General features: G+C 41.5%; 1 protein-coding gene across 3 annotated transcripts in view; it reads right to left on the reverse strand.

Annotated features, from left to right (window-relative positions):
- The window catches only part of LOC122664823 (phospholipid-transporting ATPase 1-like), a 33,103-nt gene extending 20,280 nt beyond the window's left edge, over nucleotides 1-12,823 (reverse strand). Inside the window, exons 1-7 of one of the 3 annotated variants that reach the window (XM_043860843.1) lie at nucleotides 10,635-12,823; nucleotides 9,376-9,712; nucleotides 8,268-9,081; nucleotides 7,837-7,960; nucleotides 7,134-7,353; nucleotides 933-1,391; nucleotides 545-850 (exon numbers count right to left, since the gene is read on the reverse strand). In XM_043860843.1, coding sequence (XP_043716778.1) covers nucleotides 649-850; nucleotides 933-1,391; nucleotides 7,134-7,353; nucleotides 7,837-7,960; nucleotides 8,268-9,081; nucleotides 9,376-9,712; nucleotides 10,635-12,399 — 3,921 coding nt within the window. In that variant the 5' untranslated portion in view covers nucleotides 12,400-12,823 and the 3' untranslated portion in view covers nucleotides 545-648. Of the gene's footprint in view, nucleotides 1-544; nucleotides 851-932; nucleotides 1,392-7,133; nucleotides 7,354-7,836; nucleotides 7,961-8,267; nucleotides 9,082-9,375; nucleotides 9,716-10,634 lie in introns of all 3 variants that reach the window. The other 2 variants (XM_043860835.1, XM_043860827.1) reach the window with 2 other exon arrangements.
- Nucleotides 12,824-19,633: the final 6,810 nt, after the last annotated feature.

Raw genomic sequence — 19,633 nt, forward strand, 5'->3', positions numbered from 1 at the left:
ATGAAGGAGTGTTACCCATGACTTCGTATAATGATAGCAAACAGCATTTTTCCATGTTTGTGCCTTCGGGGGACAGGATTTGGCTTCACAGCAAGCTTTTGATCTCCCTATAGCAAATCGATCTTGGGTCGTGCTTTCACACTCTGGGTTCCAAACCTTCCAACACCTGAAAAGAAGCTTTAATGCTATATGAGTACTTTACCATTTCTGGGTAAGCTGCATCAGTTTCCTTTTCTTCAGTGGGGGCTTCTTTTTCTTCCTTTTATGGAAATGGCGAAATGCACCTTGCTTCTTTTCTAAGGTAGTGCTCCCAAAGCGTTAACATCTAGAGTTTTTAATGTCTATGCTAAAAGTTCATGACTTTGTTCAACTTATACGATATTCTGATATATGCATATTACTTGTGCAACTTATACGATATTCTGATATATGCATAATACTTGTGCAAATCCTTGTTTCTTTATCCCTATTATGAATGAATGTGTGCCTATATTTCACGCAATCTATTCTAAAAAAAACAACAGAAAATAAAAGCACAGATTACCGTGGACGTCCTGAGGATCAGCTCCATAAGGAGCAAATGTGGTGAGTTAATTCATGGTGAACCATGTAGGATTGTAGTTCTTCTACAAGAAAGCAACATACTAGTTAACTTGAACCTTGACCTGGTTTTGACCTCAGCTGGCCTGGCCATTTCCTCAGTATTTCAGCTTCTCTAGCTATCTGAATATCTGAAGGCCAATAAAACTGATGTATAGCTTTGAAAAGAAATCGAGGGAGCAATGCTATGGCAGTTATAAGTAAGATGGTGAGCCAATAGGTAGCTGACTTCACGAGATGGTAAATTGTCCTGCAAAAGAAGGAGAATATTTAGGAGCTGAAAAGATGGTTCAAGTACAAATCAATGAATATATAAAAGCCATCAGACTAACCAGTAATTGGGAAATATCGGTATAGAATCCAATATCACCATGCAAACACATGTCATGACTAGAGATCCCCAAGTTGCAATATGAGTAACCAAAACCCAACGTTGTATGTCCATTGCCAAGTGAATACTCACAAGAACAACCACCGTAATTGTCCATAGACTGCCCATACTCCATATATCAATTGAACTCTCCTTATAGATGAAAAAAGGTATATAAAAAAGAACAAGACTCTGCCATAGAGTATCAATCATTGTCATCCAGAAGAGGTACATATTGTAACTCTCATGTCTATGCCCTGCTTCATAAAGCTTTGGATGCTGGAGTAGTGTCTTATGACTTAGATCCTTGTCCAGAATACCAACAACAATGGTAGGGACAGAAGTATAGAGAACGGAGTATAACATACTACTCCAATCTGTTAACGCAGAAGTTGTTGAAAATGCTGTGTATAATATATACCTGCAAGGAAGGCAAACCCATTCAGTAAGGCATCATAAATCACCAACCAGGGTAAAAAATTGACTGATAAAAACAAAAAGTTTCAGGTGAAAATGCAATATTGCATCGTGTTCAAGCTGGAGAACAACAACCCTCAGACACGAATGAAATTCATTAACCCAGGAAAAAAAAATGCACGACTCTCCACTCAGGCCCTGTCTGGTTGGATGTATAATGTTGTAAATTTAAAGAAGCAAAAAAATGGAAACTTTCCAATTAATACCACCAAGAATTGTTGAAGTAACTCATATACTGTTTTAATAAAGTAACAAAAATTATCTACTAAAATCTATAGACTTTTGCAGAAAAATAAGGCAAAAGACATTCTATTGGTCTTTTCTTAGTAAAATATTGGAAAAAAAAGTTTCCAACACAGATTTTGGGAAACCAATCCCATTTGGACAGCAACTTTTCCATGTTGACTGAATGATTTGGTCATTCTACCTGTGCAGTAGATGGAAATTCCCTAGATAGGCCACATATCAAGTTTGGTGTTCCATCCCAATCATAGTGCTGACCATGATAGGGCTTTTCCTCTTGTATTTAATGGTGCAAACAGTCCTAGCAGAATTGACCTATTCTCACAATTTTCCAGCCACTATATGACATGTGCAAAAGTCTGATTGGTCTGGAAACAAACCCATGACTAATTGATGACTGGATTGTCCACAAAGTTCAGGCATCAACAACGCTGCCACTTGACTGATAAGTTGTCCATGAGGGAAATCCCATACTGCCCTGTACGGAACCCACAGCTTAAAAATTCACCTTATATCATTTTACACCAAACCAACACAGAGCTATACTGTCCATTTATCTACTGAATTTGACAATCTAATTTCTACGCGTTCAATGACCATCAGCTTGTTCCAGTAAATCAAAAAAAAATCAGGCGGGGTCATATTTTCACAATTCAGTGATGCAGATAAGTTACTCAGAGGTCTTATTTTAGTGGAAATAAGCCTTGGGTTGGGTTATGTATGCATTGGGCCTTTGATTCCATGTGTTTTCTTTGTAATGGGCCACTTTAATGGGGACTAAAATGTGGGTACAAGGTAGGCATCCAGGATTAGGCTTAGTAGTAGCTTATATTCATTCCTAGTTCAAGTAGGAATAGCTAGTTATTAGTTGTTTTTATTTTCAGCTAAATTGTAAGCAATCCTATTCATAGTAGGAATATATTTCAGTTTGCATAGTTAGAATAGGAGTTGATTTTCATTCTATTTAAGCAATGTAAGGCTGCTAAGCCTCTTCATGTTTTGAATAATAAAGTTTCAGTTGCCTTGCTGCAAGAGAACTGTGTGATACAGTGGGTGAGAGACCCTTCGACCTGAGATAGGTTTTCCCCTTCTTCTTCCTCTGTTTGCCACCATCTGCATACTGTTCTGTGATCAGTTCGATAGCTGTTATTGCTGTGGTTGTTTTGATTGCTGAATTACAGAGGGTTATTGGTCTGCTATCTATTGATTAATTCCAACATCAGGTAATCAATTTTCTGGGTCAACATTTCTGTTTTATTGTTCAACCACATGCTTTGTTTTCTAGTCCCTTTCAGCCAATACTGTTCATCTCATAAAACCCTAACCTGAGCCTTGTTGACCCTGCAACTTTGTGATAATCTTGCCCCACTATAGACCTAGGCTGGACTCTGGTTTGATGGCCACCTGGCCGTTGGTTTCTGAGTTACCTAAAATTTTCTCTTTTCCCAGTTTTCTCTATTTCAGAATTTGGATTTTCAAAATTACTTTTAATCGAGCCTTTGGTTTGTATTGGAACCTTAGGACTTTTATTAGACTATTGAACTTGACGCCTGATCCAAATTTCAGACCAATCCGTTGGTTGGATTGAATTTAATTTTAGTTTTACTGTTTCTAATACCTTAGGCTATTGTTTCCTAGAGTTTGGTGTTATTCTGAGAGGTTTGAGTTTTCAGTAAATTTTTGGGTTCTATCTGAAGGGTTTTAAAGCTGTTCCTACCTACCACCCCCCACCATTCAGTGCCATCTGACTCTAGAGACATAAATTAGAAAGATCAGCAGAATTATGCATCTGTTATAGGTGACAGACAATCCAACACCCAATATATCCATACATATTTAGTCACAATGATACAGGAAAAGAACCAACGGAAAATTAAAAAGGGGGTTGCAGCGATCGAAAGCCTCAGCAAAATATGGTATACACCACAATATATTTCTACACCTTTCGCATACCAACATTGGCCTCAGTTTTCTGTTGGATTTTGATTTATATCCTGTTCACTAATCTCTTGTGGTTTTGTTCTTAGTTTCAGATCACATCTTAGTGCAGAAACCACTACCAAACAGTCCACCGAATCCTTGGTATTGGAAGTACTATGTTTCCTCTTGTGGTGTCCCGCGGCAGCAACTTTCATGGCTTAGAATGTAATTCTAGATGGGTATAAAGCCAACTAGAACCAATAACCAGGATCTGCTATGGGTTAGGGAAATCGACTAGGTCAAAATATGTGAAATTGTGAAATTAGGGTTAGGGTTTGATGGTAGGGTTAGGGTAAGTTGATGTAGGGGAGGCTTCCAGTGAAGGTCCTGAGATGCTTTGATGAGGTTAGGTATGTAAACTTGAGTATGTAAACTTGAGTGAACAATAGATTAGGTTTATGGTCTCTGGGTTTTGGGAAAGTGGAATGAGGGGAAATCTAGGGTTTAGGGTGGTCACCTAGGGTTGGAACTAAAATGGAGTTTCCCTTATGGTGAGAGGGAAAGATCGAATCAATAAAGGTGGGATTTTGATGAGTAGTTTGGTCTGAGTGGAATTTAGGTAGTGAAGATGATGTTCAGAGATGGTGGCAAGGTTTGGGTTAGGTTTAGAGGATTAGAAGAAGGGTTTTGGGGTTGGGGTGTTGCACGCACTTGTTGGTTGAACTGTTCTTGAGTCTAGCAGCAGAATCCCAGAAGTTGAGTTGAATCCTCAAGCTATCGGCTAGGGCAGAACTAAAACCAATTGAACACTTGAATGCAGATCGATGGAGAGAGGCAGTGCAGGCTATCTCAGCCTTGGTATCTCACCCTCACAGCCTATTCCAGGACAGTGACAATTGCAGAAGCCAAATTCTTATTCATTAAATCGTGGGGGCTCAATTGGAGCTCTTACATATATATAGCCTTATGGCTGAAAGAAAACAAACTCTAACTATGACTCAGACTCAAAACAGAACAAGGAATACTAACTAGGACTTCTAACTAGGATTCAAACTTGCAATAGGAATCCTAATTAGAATTACAACTCAATAAAGGACTAAAAAAACTAATTAAACCCTAACTTCAGCCCATGATTAATGCTGGTGTAGGGAATCCCTACACCTGCGACTGGTTTTAGACAGCCAATTTACATCACTTAGTTGCTACTTTCGTCTAGTTTCTATTCCTATACTTTCATCCTACTTTTTTCCTTAGTTTCTATTTTCATTTCCCTACTTTCTATTTTATTTAAACTTGCTATTTCTTCACTTTAGTTGGTGTTTTCTACTGTTTCTAACCTTAAGTTTCTAAATTTTAGCCAATTTCTATTTTCATAACTCCTTGATATCTTCCAACCAAACCATCGGATTTACTTCTTTGGCAACCCATTCCATATATCTAAAAGGCCTTGTGACCAGAGTTGCAACAAGATCTGATCATCATAAACCAGGTTGCTGATATTGCTCTCTTTGAGGGTTTTTGAGCGACCTGCAGTTCTAGATCACTAATGGTTATCCTAATCCCAGCCTTTGGGTAATTAGATAGCCATTACAGCCTCAAATAGATTTGAACCAATGGAACAGGTTTCATTTATCCTAAAATCAAATAGTGGAATAAGGCTTAGTTGAGATGAGTATCATGGATCCAAATTTCGTGCCATGTCACCATTTCCCTTCTGAAAATTTCTAAACCAATTCCACAGTATTCGAAACGATAATTAAAAGAAAAAAAGTTGTGCGCTACTAAACATAGAATTTGTTATGCCACCATGGTTCTTCGAAGAGAAAGCTCCACACCTTGAAGATTTTATTCCTAATGTCCCTGCCTCACCAGAATTTTGTTTGGGAATGGTTAAAGCTGCTACTCACAAGTTGTTTCCCCCTCATCACTGCAAAATTCGAGGACGGATTTTTTCAAGCTGGGGAGAGTTGATGCAGATTTATCACCAAATTGGGCTTCTTTTATTAGGAATAAGTCTAGGGTTGGGTTACATACATGTTGGGCCTTTGATCTCATGGGTTTCTAATGTAATAGGCCACTTTTATGGGCCTAAAATATGGGTAAAAAGGTTGCATACGGGATTAGCTCCCATACTTAGTTTTATTTCCATACTTAGCTTTTTATTTGGTGTTTAGCTTTTTATTTGGTGTTTTAAATTGAACCGGTTCAACCAATGGTTCAATTTAAGTGATTTTATTAGTTTTCTTTTTAGTTGTTTAGTTAGGTTGGATTAGGACTCTATTTTAAGTCTATTTCAGTTTCCTAGTCAGTTTAAATTAGCTAATAGGTTAGGGATAGGATTAAGCCTTTCCTTTTTAGTGTCTAAGTCTATTTTTGAGTCTTCTATATAAGTTTGTAAGGGAGGCCAACATTGAATACAAATTTGATTAATAAAAACTCAGTTTTATGCTTGCTGCCTTTGTTGCTGCTGTTGCTCCTTGAGAGTGTTGCATCCTTGTGGGTTTATCAAGGTGGAAGGGATTGGTGGATCTCCAATCGACTCCTTGCATCATGAAGATCGGGAGGGCTGCTACTTATCTCCTTGCATCGTGAAGATCGGGAGATCCCATTGTTCATCTTCGAAGCTGCTGCCATTGAAGATCTCTTCAAATCCAGTAAGTTTGAATCTGAACTCTGTTTAAACCTTCTTCTTCTCACTCCTACCCTAACTAGGATTCCTCCATAACTTCAAATCTGTCCATTAGTTTCAAACCAAACTTTCAGCATACATCCCTTACATCATTATTGACACTCGATCCAAGTAGGAATTGTCTCCAATAACCTTATCTTGCTGTCCAACTCATCTAACCTACTTTCATTCACTAAAACATCATAAAACCTATACCATTAGACTTCCCTACACCTGCCTATCATTACCATATAAGACAACCCTAACCTAAACCTAACTTAACCCTAATTTTGACCTAAAATTCAATTCTGCCCAAAATTGCAGAATTTCAAAACTCATCCAAACCCTAACCTTTTTATACCATAATAGCCCTCTAGACCTGCCCATTAATACCCTATAAACCCCTTTCCCAATATCCAACCCTAATCCTAGTTTTGCCCTAAATTACTAAACCCTAACCCAATCGGCCAGCCTTTGTGTGTGACCCCATTACCCTGGTTCCTAGTGGGATTACTCCTACCTAGAACTACATTAGCTTGTCTAAGCACATAACAAATGGATAGCCTAGATCTGCTTGCTATAGAACATCGGCATTTAGAAACAAGTTTAGTGAGTAGTAACATTAAAGAACAGTGTCAAAGGGATATAATTAATAATTTCTTCTTATAAATAGATTGGCATTCTATCACTCAGTATTTAGAACCATATTTTCAGAGTAGTTATAACTTCTAATACCATAGTCTAAAAAGCTTACAACAGCGCATAGTACCTACATCCATTTGTGGAAATTTTTCCAACATCAGAGATGTCCAAATGCAAAGAACTTCATGCATACAAATAGAAGAGAGAACATACCAGAACAGCATCATTACAAATACAGCATTACGGTAGAAATTGTACAGAACCAAGTAACCAACACGCTGATAGTTCCAGTGTCCATGCACAAGAAGCAATCTTTTCAGAAATTGAAACTGCCCCATGGCAAAGTCTGATGCCATCACTGCTTGTCGTCCTTCCTGACCACATAACCCAACCCCAACATCCGCCATTTGGATCATTGAAACATCATTAGCCCCTGTCACAGATGTTCCAGGTTAGCAGAGTAAGACTGCACAAAAATAATAACTTCTAAATAAACATTTGCTATTTACCAAAGGAATTTGTTAGAGCAATTAAGTTCTAAATAAAAAATTTCTATTTGCCAAAGCAATATATTATAAAGAAACCTAACCGAAAAAGAAGAAGAATGAAAAAAGAAAAAGAAATATGCCGTGCCTTGCACCATCATTTCATGAGGATCTCAGGTCTAATCAATCTAGCCTTAACCCATGTCTCAACAAATTTGGGTAGACCACACAAATTCTATTTTGACATTCCCCTCTATTAACTATCTAACGAGGTAAATTCAGGTGATTTACAAACAAAAAAAAACTACTGAATAAGCAATTCAGCACAAGGAAAACAAACAAAAGTTCCCAAAGAAATTGCTCCAGTCAGCCCCACCCCACAAAGCAAATGAACCCTCAAGATATACATATAAAAAACTAAAAAAACTCACCGTCACCTATCGCCAGTGTCATGTCATCAGTCCGACTTTTAATGAGATCAACAATCCCAGCTTTTTGCAGAGGAGCAACACGGCAACAAAGCACAACCTTACAGGCGATTGCCAGATCGAAAAGCTGTTGGAAAAGAACAATTTGCATGTGACACAGTTTCAAACATGAATAGCAACTATGAACAGAATCCTACATCTACAAAAAATACAAGAAACAACTCTGGATATGCTGTAAAATAAATAGCATTTGCAATACAGAGCATAGTTGTCAAGGTATCACTAGGCGACGCCTACACGCCTCCTTGGTGTCATCTTGACACCCAGTCCCCCTCCATCGCCTTGGGTCAGCTAGACACCATGACAACTATGATACAGAGCTTCAAACATCTAAAGTTGCAATTGAGATATCATTAGAAGGTAAAGATTCATGCCTCTGGTTCCAGATCTTTCTCCAAGATATACACAAGACTGTTCCCATCAATTACCAGAGCTAGTGGAGCACTTTTCATCCCTACCGCTTTCCCTGCATGCAACTGTGACACGCTGGAAGTTCTCGTCTCATCAGGAATCTCAAGGTAATCATTTTCAGAATTCTTTTTATATTTCAGACCCTTATTCCTGCACTTTGCTGATTTGACACCATATTTGGACTTGGCATCAGCCAAAAGACGTGTACATTCATCCTCAGAATTACCATTGATCACAACCTGCTGCATGTCTGGTGTCAAGAGTTTGCATGAGAGACCAATTGAAATTGCAGTCTCTTGCTTATCTCCAGTAAGAACCCAGACTTTGATTCCTGCTTGCCGGAGGGACTCGATGGTTTCTGGCACACCATCTTGCAGTTTGTCTTCAATTCCAGTAGCCCCAAGAAGATTTAAATTACATTCAATAAGAGTTGCAGTTTGACGTAGTTTTGTTGATCTCTCAGTCAATGAAGTGCTTGCCTCCTCATACCTGTGTTGCCACTCCTCAAATTCTGCAGCCGTAAGATCCCTTGCAGCAACAACAAGTGTGCGTAAACCTTGTGATGAATATTCAATCAAATGACTCTGTGTTGCATTTTTTATATTAAAAGCTATATTGCCTCCAGGACTAATCTCATCTGTCTGTTTTGCTAAGATACTGAACATTGAAGTATCAGCGCCTTTCACCAGAACTTTTACAGCACCGTTCGGAAATCTTATGACAACTGACATTCTCTTGCGCACACTATCAAACTCGTGCAGACCCAATACATCCAACCTGAATTGGATATAGAAATCACATCATTATGAAGGCATTACCACAGCTATGAAGGTTCTTCAAGGGAAAATAGACCAACAAGCATGAAAAAAGTGATCATACTACAATTGTGTCATCAACTACAAAACCATGTCAATGGGCGGCAAAATTACAAGATAAAAACTTTTCAATCAACTGAGGACACTTGACATCATTCCATATTCCACCATTCAACTGAAATATCATTGTTGTCATGGTGTAGACAGGCAGGTAACAATGTGAAAAATATATATGTAAGTGATACGGGCATCCTACCTTAGTTTCTCACCATTGACATCAATCACAATGTGCCCAGAAGTGCGCTCAATAAGAGTGTACCCATAAGCTGAGGCTGCAGCAACTAGAGCTTGTTCATCAGGCGATTCACCTTGATAGTCAATAGCTCCAACTTCTTCATGTAAGTCACTCGTTGTACAGCTAGAACATGAACTTCGTCTAAGAATTGGGATGACTGTATTACAAGCTGCCAGTGTAAGGAAAAACTCATGTGCGGCCACTCTCTCATCTTCATCTAAGTCTTTATGCAACAATTCCACAAGATCAGTATCAGCGATGATCTCAGATTTAAGCTTCCATCTTCTTTCAGCAGCTCCTGCTGTAACAAGGCACACAAAATTACGGGCTCAGAACACAAAGTACAGTAACATTTGACAAACACGCTTTGTAAATGCAAGTCCGATTCTGATACGGAACCCAGGTCAAATACCCTATTGTGTTCGTTATGGGCCCACCCAGGTTTGCTATGCACCCACCCAGGTGATAAAAGACTCAATTTAAGATCGTAGTGGCAGAACAGGAAATATTGTGAAGATTAAAAGACTCAATTTTGTTTTTGATAAATATGTTTATATTATAACCTATGTTTTGTCTATTATTTATTGATTTTCTCATATTAGGTCATTACTAGTATAATTATAGCATATTGCATTGATATGGTTTCTATTTTGCACATAAGCATAATTTCATAAAATTATCATGGGTCTCCTAGTTGTGTGACAACTATGATCAAAACCATGTCATTAGAAAGATCGCACAAGTAAGAAAGATTGATTTTCTTTAAAAAAAAAAAATGAAGGAAAGCCCATCTCAAGATCTATATTAAATGACTAACCAAAAAGAAATCGTTATAAATGTAAGAACTTTGAGATAATCTTTTAAAATGTACCTCTTTGTAGGTAAGCCCATTACACAGCTTACACAATGAAATGACATGTCATGCTTTGCTTAAATGGAAAATGCGTGTTTAAACATAATGCTAACAACAAACGGATCGCTTTTAGTTTAATGATTTCATCAACCTATGAGTGCTCACAGATGCAAAAAATGTGAAGCTATTAACCAATTCCACAGATTTGCAAAGAAAAGTAATAATAACAACCCTATTTTAGACAGCTCACTCAACAGCAGGCCTTACATCAAATTTACAAGTGATAACAGGCTGGCATTAGAACATAATCATAATTGATGATAAACCATGAGAGGCCAATCCAGAACCAAATAGAATATGTATGTACCTGAAATGGAAGCTTCCGGCATTGAATCATCTGTGATATTAGAGGAGCTCCCATAACTCTTTCCATATACGCTGGCTCTCTGGAATTCCATTTTGTTTTCAGTTAGTGTCCCTGTCTTATCTGAAAATACATAACGTATCTGTCCTAGATCCTCATTTATATTCAATGATCTGCATTGGAACCTTGAATCAGAGCTACTGTCATACATATGCTTATCCTCGATCATGAAATATGACTGTCCTAACCGGACCAACTCCATGGTAATATACAGAGATATTGGAATCATTATCTGAAACACTATAATGGAACTCAAAAATGAGAAAAATGTCTCCATAGCAATCCCATAATATTTATATGTTCTCCCATTATAGCGTCCATTTGTAAAGTATCTTTTCCGGTAGTATGGCAACGTATCAAGCTGAGTCCTCTGTTGTTCAAGCCAAAGACCCATCCCAAGTGCCACAACTGCACACATGACAAAAAGAAAAACTGACAACCATAAGGTCTCTCTATTCATGTAGCTTTCAAGTCTGCTTCTTTTGGAAGGGGAAGCTGTACTGTTCAACATTGCTTTTGTCTCTGGCCCAGCATATACAACAACACCAATTACCCACTCGGTGTTTTTCAGCTGGCACCCACGCAAGATGATGTTTGATTGGCTGAGGGGAAATCTCTGCCCATTGAACTCCATATTGGCTGTAAACTCATAAATATTCCTATTTGGCTGCTCACATTTGACAAGCCCTGAAATGGTGTGCTCCTCAAAAACAGTTGAAGCTGTTTCTTGCCGAGCATACCTAGTTTTCAGGTTTGACTCACCATCCAAATTTATTGTTTGGATGTAAGCTATTCCGCTTGGATCACTTGTAGCCAACAAAACCATGTCAGACGGGATAGACTCATTGGCACATACTTTTACAACCTCACCAGCTCTTATCTTTTTCCATTTCTTCAGTCTGAACTGACCAGATTGCAGTACTAGGGCCTCTCGGTTGTTTTCTTTCTCATCTGATCTGTGCCTTCGCCAATCTTCATAGCCATCCTTAAAAGCCGTGACACAAAGCACAAACAGGAGAGGAAAAAGAGAGACTGTTCTTCCAAAAACAGCAAGAGGCGGGAGTTGGTTCAGAGCAGCAATAGCTAAAAAATACAAATAAGCAACCCGATGAAATTGGATGAAAAGATTCTTCGGCAGGAATGTGATCACAGTGTACTTGCTGGTTCGAACTTCATTCCCTGTGAACTCATACTTGCCATTTGTCTTCTTTGGATCATTAACATAAATTAATCTTGGATTCTCTTCCGATGAAAAATTATCTTCGAATTGTACACTTCTGTGGCGGATCCGCTGAGATTTGCTCACCCTGTCCTGCACCAGAGTTGTCCCAGAAATTTCATGTGTCATTGGGTATTCCTGAAGCTCCATTGATCCCCAGGATACCATATGCCTCGTTTCCTTTGTGGGGCATTCCAACACTAAAGGTTGGAAGAACTGGGACTCTGCTGATTGGAACCTTTCTAAGGTCACAACAGAATCGTCGTCAAGAGGTTTTTGATAACAATCTGCTTCTCCAACAGAGACAGTATCATTGTCCTTTGCATCTAAGGAATTGCTTTGAGCATCATCATAAATTGAAGAGGAGAAGGAAGCTGTGGGGCAGAGGCAGCTCAGAGGGCCAACATTCAAAGGCGGATGTGGCAGCTCCACAGGTGAAGGATTTGGATTACAAGATGATAGTGACAACAGCGGTTCACTGGAAGTCATAAATAATAATCCACAAAACGCATTGCAGAGATCTGGAAGGAAATTCTGGATTTCTAAAGATTATTACGGACAAAAATTGGCCGCCCAAGGCGAATTTCTTCCCCTTCTGTCCTCGGCCAAAGCAAACCAGCCGCAGGAAATTGAGCATTTTTTGGCCGGAAATGACAACCCATCCCATCTAAGCACCCATTTCATTTCTTCGATAATGGTTGACGGGAGGGCATAGATCTCGCTATTTACCACAACATGTTGTCAACTGCTTTTCCTTCCCGCACATTGATTCATATTAATATCATAAACAACGTCAATACTTGCTTGCTCACTTCACAATTTGCTTTCATTATCCCTTGGCATGAAACGGTTCATAAATCCCGCTGTTCTGGAAATTCTTTAAAAGATTTGGGGGAGAAAATTATGTCAACTTCGTGGTGCTGAAGTCTGTAGAATTTAAATCCCGCTGTTCCGAACTTGAATACAGCCCAAAAATGAATCGAATCCTGTTGGTGTTGAACGCTGTAGAATTTAACCAAGTCTCCACCTCTTCTCGCCTTAATTTACTTGAAATTTCTCTTGCCTCTTGCCTGTGGAACAGCTCTGGATCCGTGACTAATGCGGAAAGGAACGGTTTTTCCTACGCGATGTATGATGGATCAGTAAATCATTAGCCTGTTGCAATCAAAATCCACGACATCCACCAAGAAATCAAAGATCAACAACACATTAATTCAGAAGCACCAGGAAAACAAAAGAATATAACGACATTGTACTAAGATCCCCTCAAACTTGTTCTAGACCAGAATAGCTCCATTTCTCCCTCGTTTTCTTCAGAATTATAGGTTTTTAAAGCATATGATATGATGATCCAACGAAATTAAATTCGACCATAAAAATAAACAACAGAAATGCCAATGCCAATCGTATACGTCTATATAAAGCGGTCAAGCATCAAAAAAGCAAAAGATCACCGTCACCTTAAGCGAAACGAACGCCAATTGGAGCCCTATCTTCTCTACCTTGACGAAAGTGACTGCAAAAATGACCTTCAATGCACTGAATCCGAAGTTAAACTTGAAAACAGGCCTTTCTCATTTGATCTGCAACACAGATCTGGTCGTTTCTGTGAGTAATTTCTCAGTTACTTGATGAAGATCGGCTTTCTGTGCTGGCAAATTGATCCGATGGCTAGGGTTTTTTAAAGTCTGGAACAGGTGAAAGAGACCGGTCGAACGGCTCGATGTGCGAGAGAATCGGAAGGCGAGAAATACAGAGAGATGAATTACCCCAAAAAAAAAAATACAGAGAGATGGGCGAGTGGCAGAGCACGATTGTTGAATTGAGTTGCGTTTCGGGAGTAAGCCGATGAGTCGTCCTCGTCTTTCTTCTCAACTCTTTTTTTTTTTTTTTTTGGGTAATGTTTCTTCTCAACTCCACGTCTACACGTTAGACGAATCCCGCCTTTTCATGGTGTCAGTGTCATTTGGATGTCTTTTTTTTTATATTCCAACATTGCCATTATTTTTTATAGATATTACAAAAACACCACTTCTCTCTATTAGGCTGGCGGCTGGCCCAACTCATGGTTTCAAGAATCGGAATTAGAAAATCGGCCAGATTCGGCTGGTCTGGACTCTAGAGCGGCAGATTCAGACCGATTCCTACTGAATCGAAGTTGAAATTGATTGAAATCGATGTAGATCATGATTCATGGTTTAATTATCTTAGGTCAAACCCTAAAGCAGCATACTGCTATGGTAGTGCCAGCCTCCTCTCCTTGAAGCATCCCCACCCAATGAGGTGTCCTATGATTGGGCTATCTGGCACACATCTCGGCACATGCTTAGGGATGTGTGTCAACTAGCCTAGCCATCAGATGTTCATTAGGCACTTATTGGGCTGACACACGCATTGGAGAAGAGTCGGATCCTACTATGATAAGAATAAAGATCTAGTGTTTCTTCAAAAAAAAAATAATAGTAATAATAAATTATCCAATGCCACTCATCGGGCATTCCAATAAAAGAAAGGGATAGTGTTTCCTATCCAGGAGCATCTCTACCCTAACACCCCCTCTTTATATGAAATGACCTTTGCCCCCTATTGAACCAATTAATCGTTATCCTCTCCTGTTATTGCACGGTGCAGTACTGCATCGTGCAGTGCAGCAGAGGCCATATGGCACAGTGGGTCCCACATGATGCACATGGCCTCTGCAGCCGCCGCACGATGCAGCACTGCACCGTACAATAACTGCATAGGATAAAAATTCTGAACCAATAGAGGGTGCTCTCATTGGCTCTCGCTTGCTAGTTAACTATTCAATTCAACATTAACCCACTATCACCCCCCACCTTCTTTGATGACAATATCAAATGACAATTCTTTTTTCCAAGAATATCACATACTTATACATAATGGAAATTTTTTCTTAGCCCCTCCCCCCTAATAAATGTATCATTTGACAGCACACACTATTTTTGCCCCATGGAAAATGATTTGGTTAGTCCAACATTTCCCATACTATTTGTGTATCAAATTTCATACTCAAATTCAATTCAATATACTTTCATGTATGCCTATGCATCCTTGTATTTTCAATTTTTCATTTATTGACGTGCACCTCTTAGAAATCCAAATAATGTTCAATGATTTATTGACACTTGGCCAAACTTGACATGTGGCCATGGCAAAAGTTTTTATAAACTCCTTTGTCTAGAGGGATCTCTCTCTCCACCCAATTGTGCCACATGAAAATTTGATGTAGCGGTTTTGATCATTGGAAATCTAAAATATAGATTAACCATGTGTCAAGCTTTAGTAGCGACTTCAATAATATATCTTCCAATGTATTGGCATGCCTTTGCATGTAAGGGCAATGCACCCTCTCAGTAGTCCATGCAGTCTCTCTATAATCCTGAATTTTTCAATGCTTTTGTATTGTCATTTGATCAACTCTGAAGTGGTTGAGACCTGGCTGCTAGTTGAGAACCATGAAATTTACATGTCCACAAAAGTGTAGCCTCGTTTAATGCTACTCATGGTTGTTTACAATCAAAAGATACCTTTTAAACTGCGTAAACTAGAAAATTTAAATTTTCCTTCAAATCTAGTTCTTAAGAAATCATGAAAGGAGATAAAATTTCAACAACTCAATGAAACTTCCTTTTATATGGCTCGTTATATGAAGTGGACCAGTTAAAAAATTAGAGTACCAAGGAGAATAGAGCCTTACACATGAGTGGATGGACTCATCATTGTTCCTAAATCACATTAGTTCAGCTAGTTGGATTTAAACTGTTATAAAGAAAGGTAAATGTTCCTATTTAAAAGGTGAAAATGGAAAAATCTTCGGTAAAATAAGTTTTTTGCTATATGCTTTGATGTAAAATGAAAACACAAAAAAAACAAACAAACGACATTGACAAAAAGAAGAGAAAAATGTTACATATAAATACCATTTACAAGGTTAAGTGATATAATGAAGCAAACAAGGCCTTTGTAGGGAAAAAAAGGTGTGGCAAGAAAAAAAAATTATGGAGGAAAAATAACATTCATAATGGCTTGCTACTTTGCATCAATATTTTGGATTTTGATACCCTACAACCATGTTGTTTAAATAATAATAATCAATAATATCTAATGATTTTTTAAACGCCCAACTGTAATCCCCCACTAACAATGTTCTTCATCCAAAGTGGATTTTAAATGGTTGATGTGTCAACTATACATTAAGAAATCTTTTCCACTACTTACTGCATCAAAAACTAAATCACAAGCTTTTGATAAAAACCATTCCAATATAGCAATCTTGTTACTACTTCACTTGATTATTTATTAAATCAAATCCATGCTGATTCCAAATAATGTTCTAGTAAAACTTCATTTGGAATCATTTGCTTAGATGGAAATAAGAATATTAGATTCCTACAAAGATAACTGGAAGTGCCAACCAATAAAAACATGTCACCTGATACATTTATATAGCCCCTTCCAATTCCTTCTAGGTTCCTTTGCCAAGTGGAAATGCCAACCAATAAGAACATATCAGTTGATACATTTATATGGCTCTTTCCTATTCCTTCTTGGTTTGAAGCATAATGTGTGTTGCGTGTGAAAACCTCCGGTACTTGGTTTGCCCGTGAATGAACCTGCAAAAACCAAGCAATGAGCGCAAGAGGGCCGGTGTGGCTCCGGCCTAGGACTCTCCGATGCTCAAGTCGGGTCTTCAACGCGACAACAGAATCTGCGTACTAAAAAGCCGGATGTGGAATAGAGCTCCATACCAGGTATTTATAGAGTAAGGAGGAGATGAGACGGTTGGGAGAGTCCTAGTATGGTAGGAGTCCTTCTTTCGGAAGGTTCTCTCGCGTAGAGCGGAGTGGAGAGTTATTTTTGAGGTCGGACTCTTATTAAGGTAAGAGTCCATGTAGAGTGTGATTCGTGTTGTCTTGGGATCGTGGCTCGGTCCTTATCCCGTGATTCTCGGGATGGCCGACGTGGCAGGAGATCCCCGGTGGGTGCTATGGGAGCCTCAATGGAGGAGGGCTAGGCCTACGAGGTCGGCCCGTGGGTCGGCCATGGAGGTCGGCCCGAGAGGAGGTTGGTCTCGGCCATGAGGTCGGCTAGGAGTCCACGGCTGACCCGTATAATCTCGGCCGATCACCGGCCAGCTCGCTCAAACCAGGCTTTGTCGGGTGACTTATAGGATATGGGGTCGGCCCAATTTCTGCTCGGCCAAACTCGGTTCTCGGATTGAGGTCGGGTCGCCACGTGGCAGCCTCTCGATAGGTGGGGTGTTTTATGCCTCATCACAGCCCCCACTCATCGGTGTCGGCTCGGCGATGAGTGAAATTTCCGGCGCTTGTCGGAAGATTCTTCTTTGGGCGAGATTATTTATTGTCTGCGGATTTCACGCACGCACGATCGCGGTTGGGTGTCCGTGCCCACGCCACAGAGTCATTATGGCGGGCTCGGGAATTTGAAACGTCCTTTGATGCGGGCCGTTGGATCATGCTTGAGCTCGTCGGCCGTTGGATCGGTGAAACCCAAGGATTATAAATAGGCGACTCCTAACTATTCATTCTTCACTACTCTAAGTTATTGACTTCTCGGCGATTTGGAACCGTCAACTCGATAGATCTCGTCGTTTGTCGCTCGTGATCGACTCTGGTGAAGCTTCGTTCGTGATCGACTGGCCGTCGCTTCGTTCCGCTCAACTCTTCTTCAACCAGTAAGTCTTCTCGCCCAATATGTCGAGTTGGTAGTAGTCCTATGGGCGAATCGCTCGCGCGGCGGCAGAGGGCGCAAGTCCGAGCCGAGAACTCCCGTCCGCCTCCCACCATAGACTTGTTGGGCTCGACCTCGGAAGAGCCCGATGTGGTGGAGCTTCGTCAGGCCGAGGTGGCCGAGCCCCGTTACCCATGGAGTTCGACCACGAGGCCCAATCCATAGCCGCAGCCGGGCCGAGAACTCGGGTCGTCCTCATCCGATGAGGAATCAAGTGAGGGAGATTCGTCCGAGATGGGGTTGGCTCGTAAGCTCGTCTCACCGACGCCCCGAGCCCGAGGAAGGCGAGTGTCGGGACTGCCCCGAGCACAATCACTGAGGCCGACCTCGACTATCCGAGGACGACCCACGCCATCCCCGAGGACATTCAGCTCCGAGTTCCTAATCCCGGGAGATGGCCTGCTTCATCGGCCCGGCGAGGTGGCTCTGACGAGACGCCCTTCAAGTATGCGTTTCGGCCCGTTCTCGGCTGGTGGACGAGATCTGGACCACTTCCACTGTCTCTGGTCACCGGTGCCGAACTCTGGCTGGCCGTCTATGGTTTCTACGCCCTGCTCGCGAGATGGGCCGAGGTGCTAGCGTGGCGCTTTTTCTCGGCTCTTCTTCCCGAAGAAGTCTCCGAGAAGGGGTGGTATTATTCTCGCCGCCGATCGTGGAAGAGCGCGGCTCTAGGCGGTCACAAGTTTATGAGGTCGGCACGCCGACCTTCAACAAATCTTGGAAGCCCCGCTTTTTCTTCGCTTCCATTCCCAACAGCCCTCTCCGAACCGAGTGGAAGGAGATGAACTGAACTATGTAAATAGGGCACTACCCCGACCGAGAACGAGATGACCTCGCTCGACCCGATCCCCGTCCGCCCTTCGATGTTCTCCGACTTCGGACGAGGGGTTTCTTCGAGTTGGCATATGACCCCTGGTAGGAACCCTTGCCGAGCTTATCTCGCTTATCCGAGCCGACCCCTTAACTTAGTTTTCTTTTCCTTTTCTCGACTTGTTTCCCATGTTTTCGGTTTCTCTTGCAGCTGGTCGGCCACATTCCTCCAATGGACACTCTACCGAGGGCCGAGATTATCGCGGATAGGAAGAAGAAGAATGCCGAGAAGAGACCCTGGGCGAGTCCTCCAAGGCCTCCAAGGGAAAGGGGTGATGCCGGACCATCGGACGCGGTGGTCGGTCCGGAGGCCGAGAAGAACACGGTCGCCGGGTCTCCGAGGAAGGGGAAAGGCCAAAAGGCGAGAGGAGCCCGCCGAGAGACATTAAACGCCAAAAGCTCTTTGTTAACTCGACAAGTGGCGGCCTTCCGCCCGTGGCCTCCCCACCAACATCTCCCGACACGTCCCGGGAGGGCTTGGCCAACAACGCCCCGTGAGGCCGACTCGGCGCCTCTTCCCGGGGACTCGGCCTTGACGCGTGCCGCTCACGCCAAGGAGTGGCTGGATGCTGTCGGCTCCCACCGACAAGGAGAAGCCGGAGGCGCCGTCCGACCCGAGCTCCTCTCCACCCTTTTTCAAGACTTCAACATGGTAAGTTTCCTTGTCGGCTCTTGCCTATGATCCGATATGTGTAGTTTATCCCGATTTTTGTTCTCATGCTTTTTTGTAGGGGTTCGCCAAAGTGGAGACCATGCTCCGCTTGAGCGGCTCCCTAACCGAGAACTATTCCTTGGACGTCCAAAGGCAAGAAGGCTTATCAGACGCCCTGATGCCGCTCGAGGCGTCGGGAGACCCAAGAGAAGCTCACCGCCCGAGGCCGAAGTGGAGAGCTCTCGGCCGAGGTGGCCAGGCAGAGAGAGAAGGTCCGGCTCGCAGCCTCGGCTCGCCGAGGTGAAGGAGAAGGCCAAGGAAGATCTGGCCACGGCTCGGAGCGCGCGATTAGCGACTATCTCCAATCGGAGGAGTACGCCGATATCCGCCACGAGATCGTGAAGCCTCCTTCGCCGAAGGTTTTGAAGC

The sequence above is a fragment of the Telopea speciosissima genome, chromosome 1 (genome assembly GCF_018873765.1).
Source record: "Telopea speciosissima isolate NSW1024214 ecotype Mountain lineage chromosome 1, Tspe_v1, whole genome shotgun sequence".
Lineage (NCBI taxonomy): Eukaryota > Viridiplantae > Streptophyta > Magnoliopsida > Proteales > Proteaceae > Telopea > Telopea speciosissima.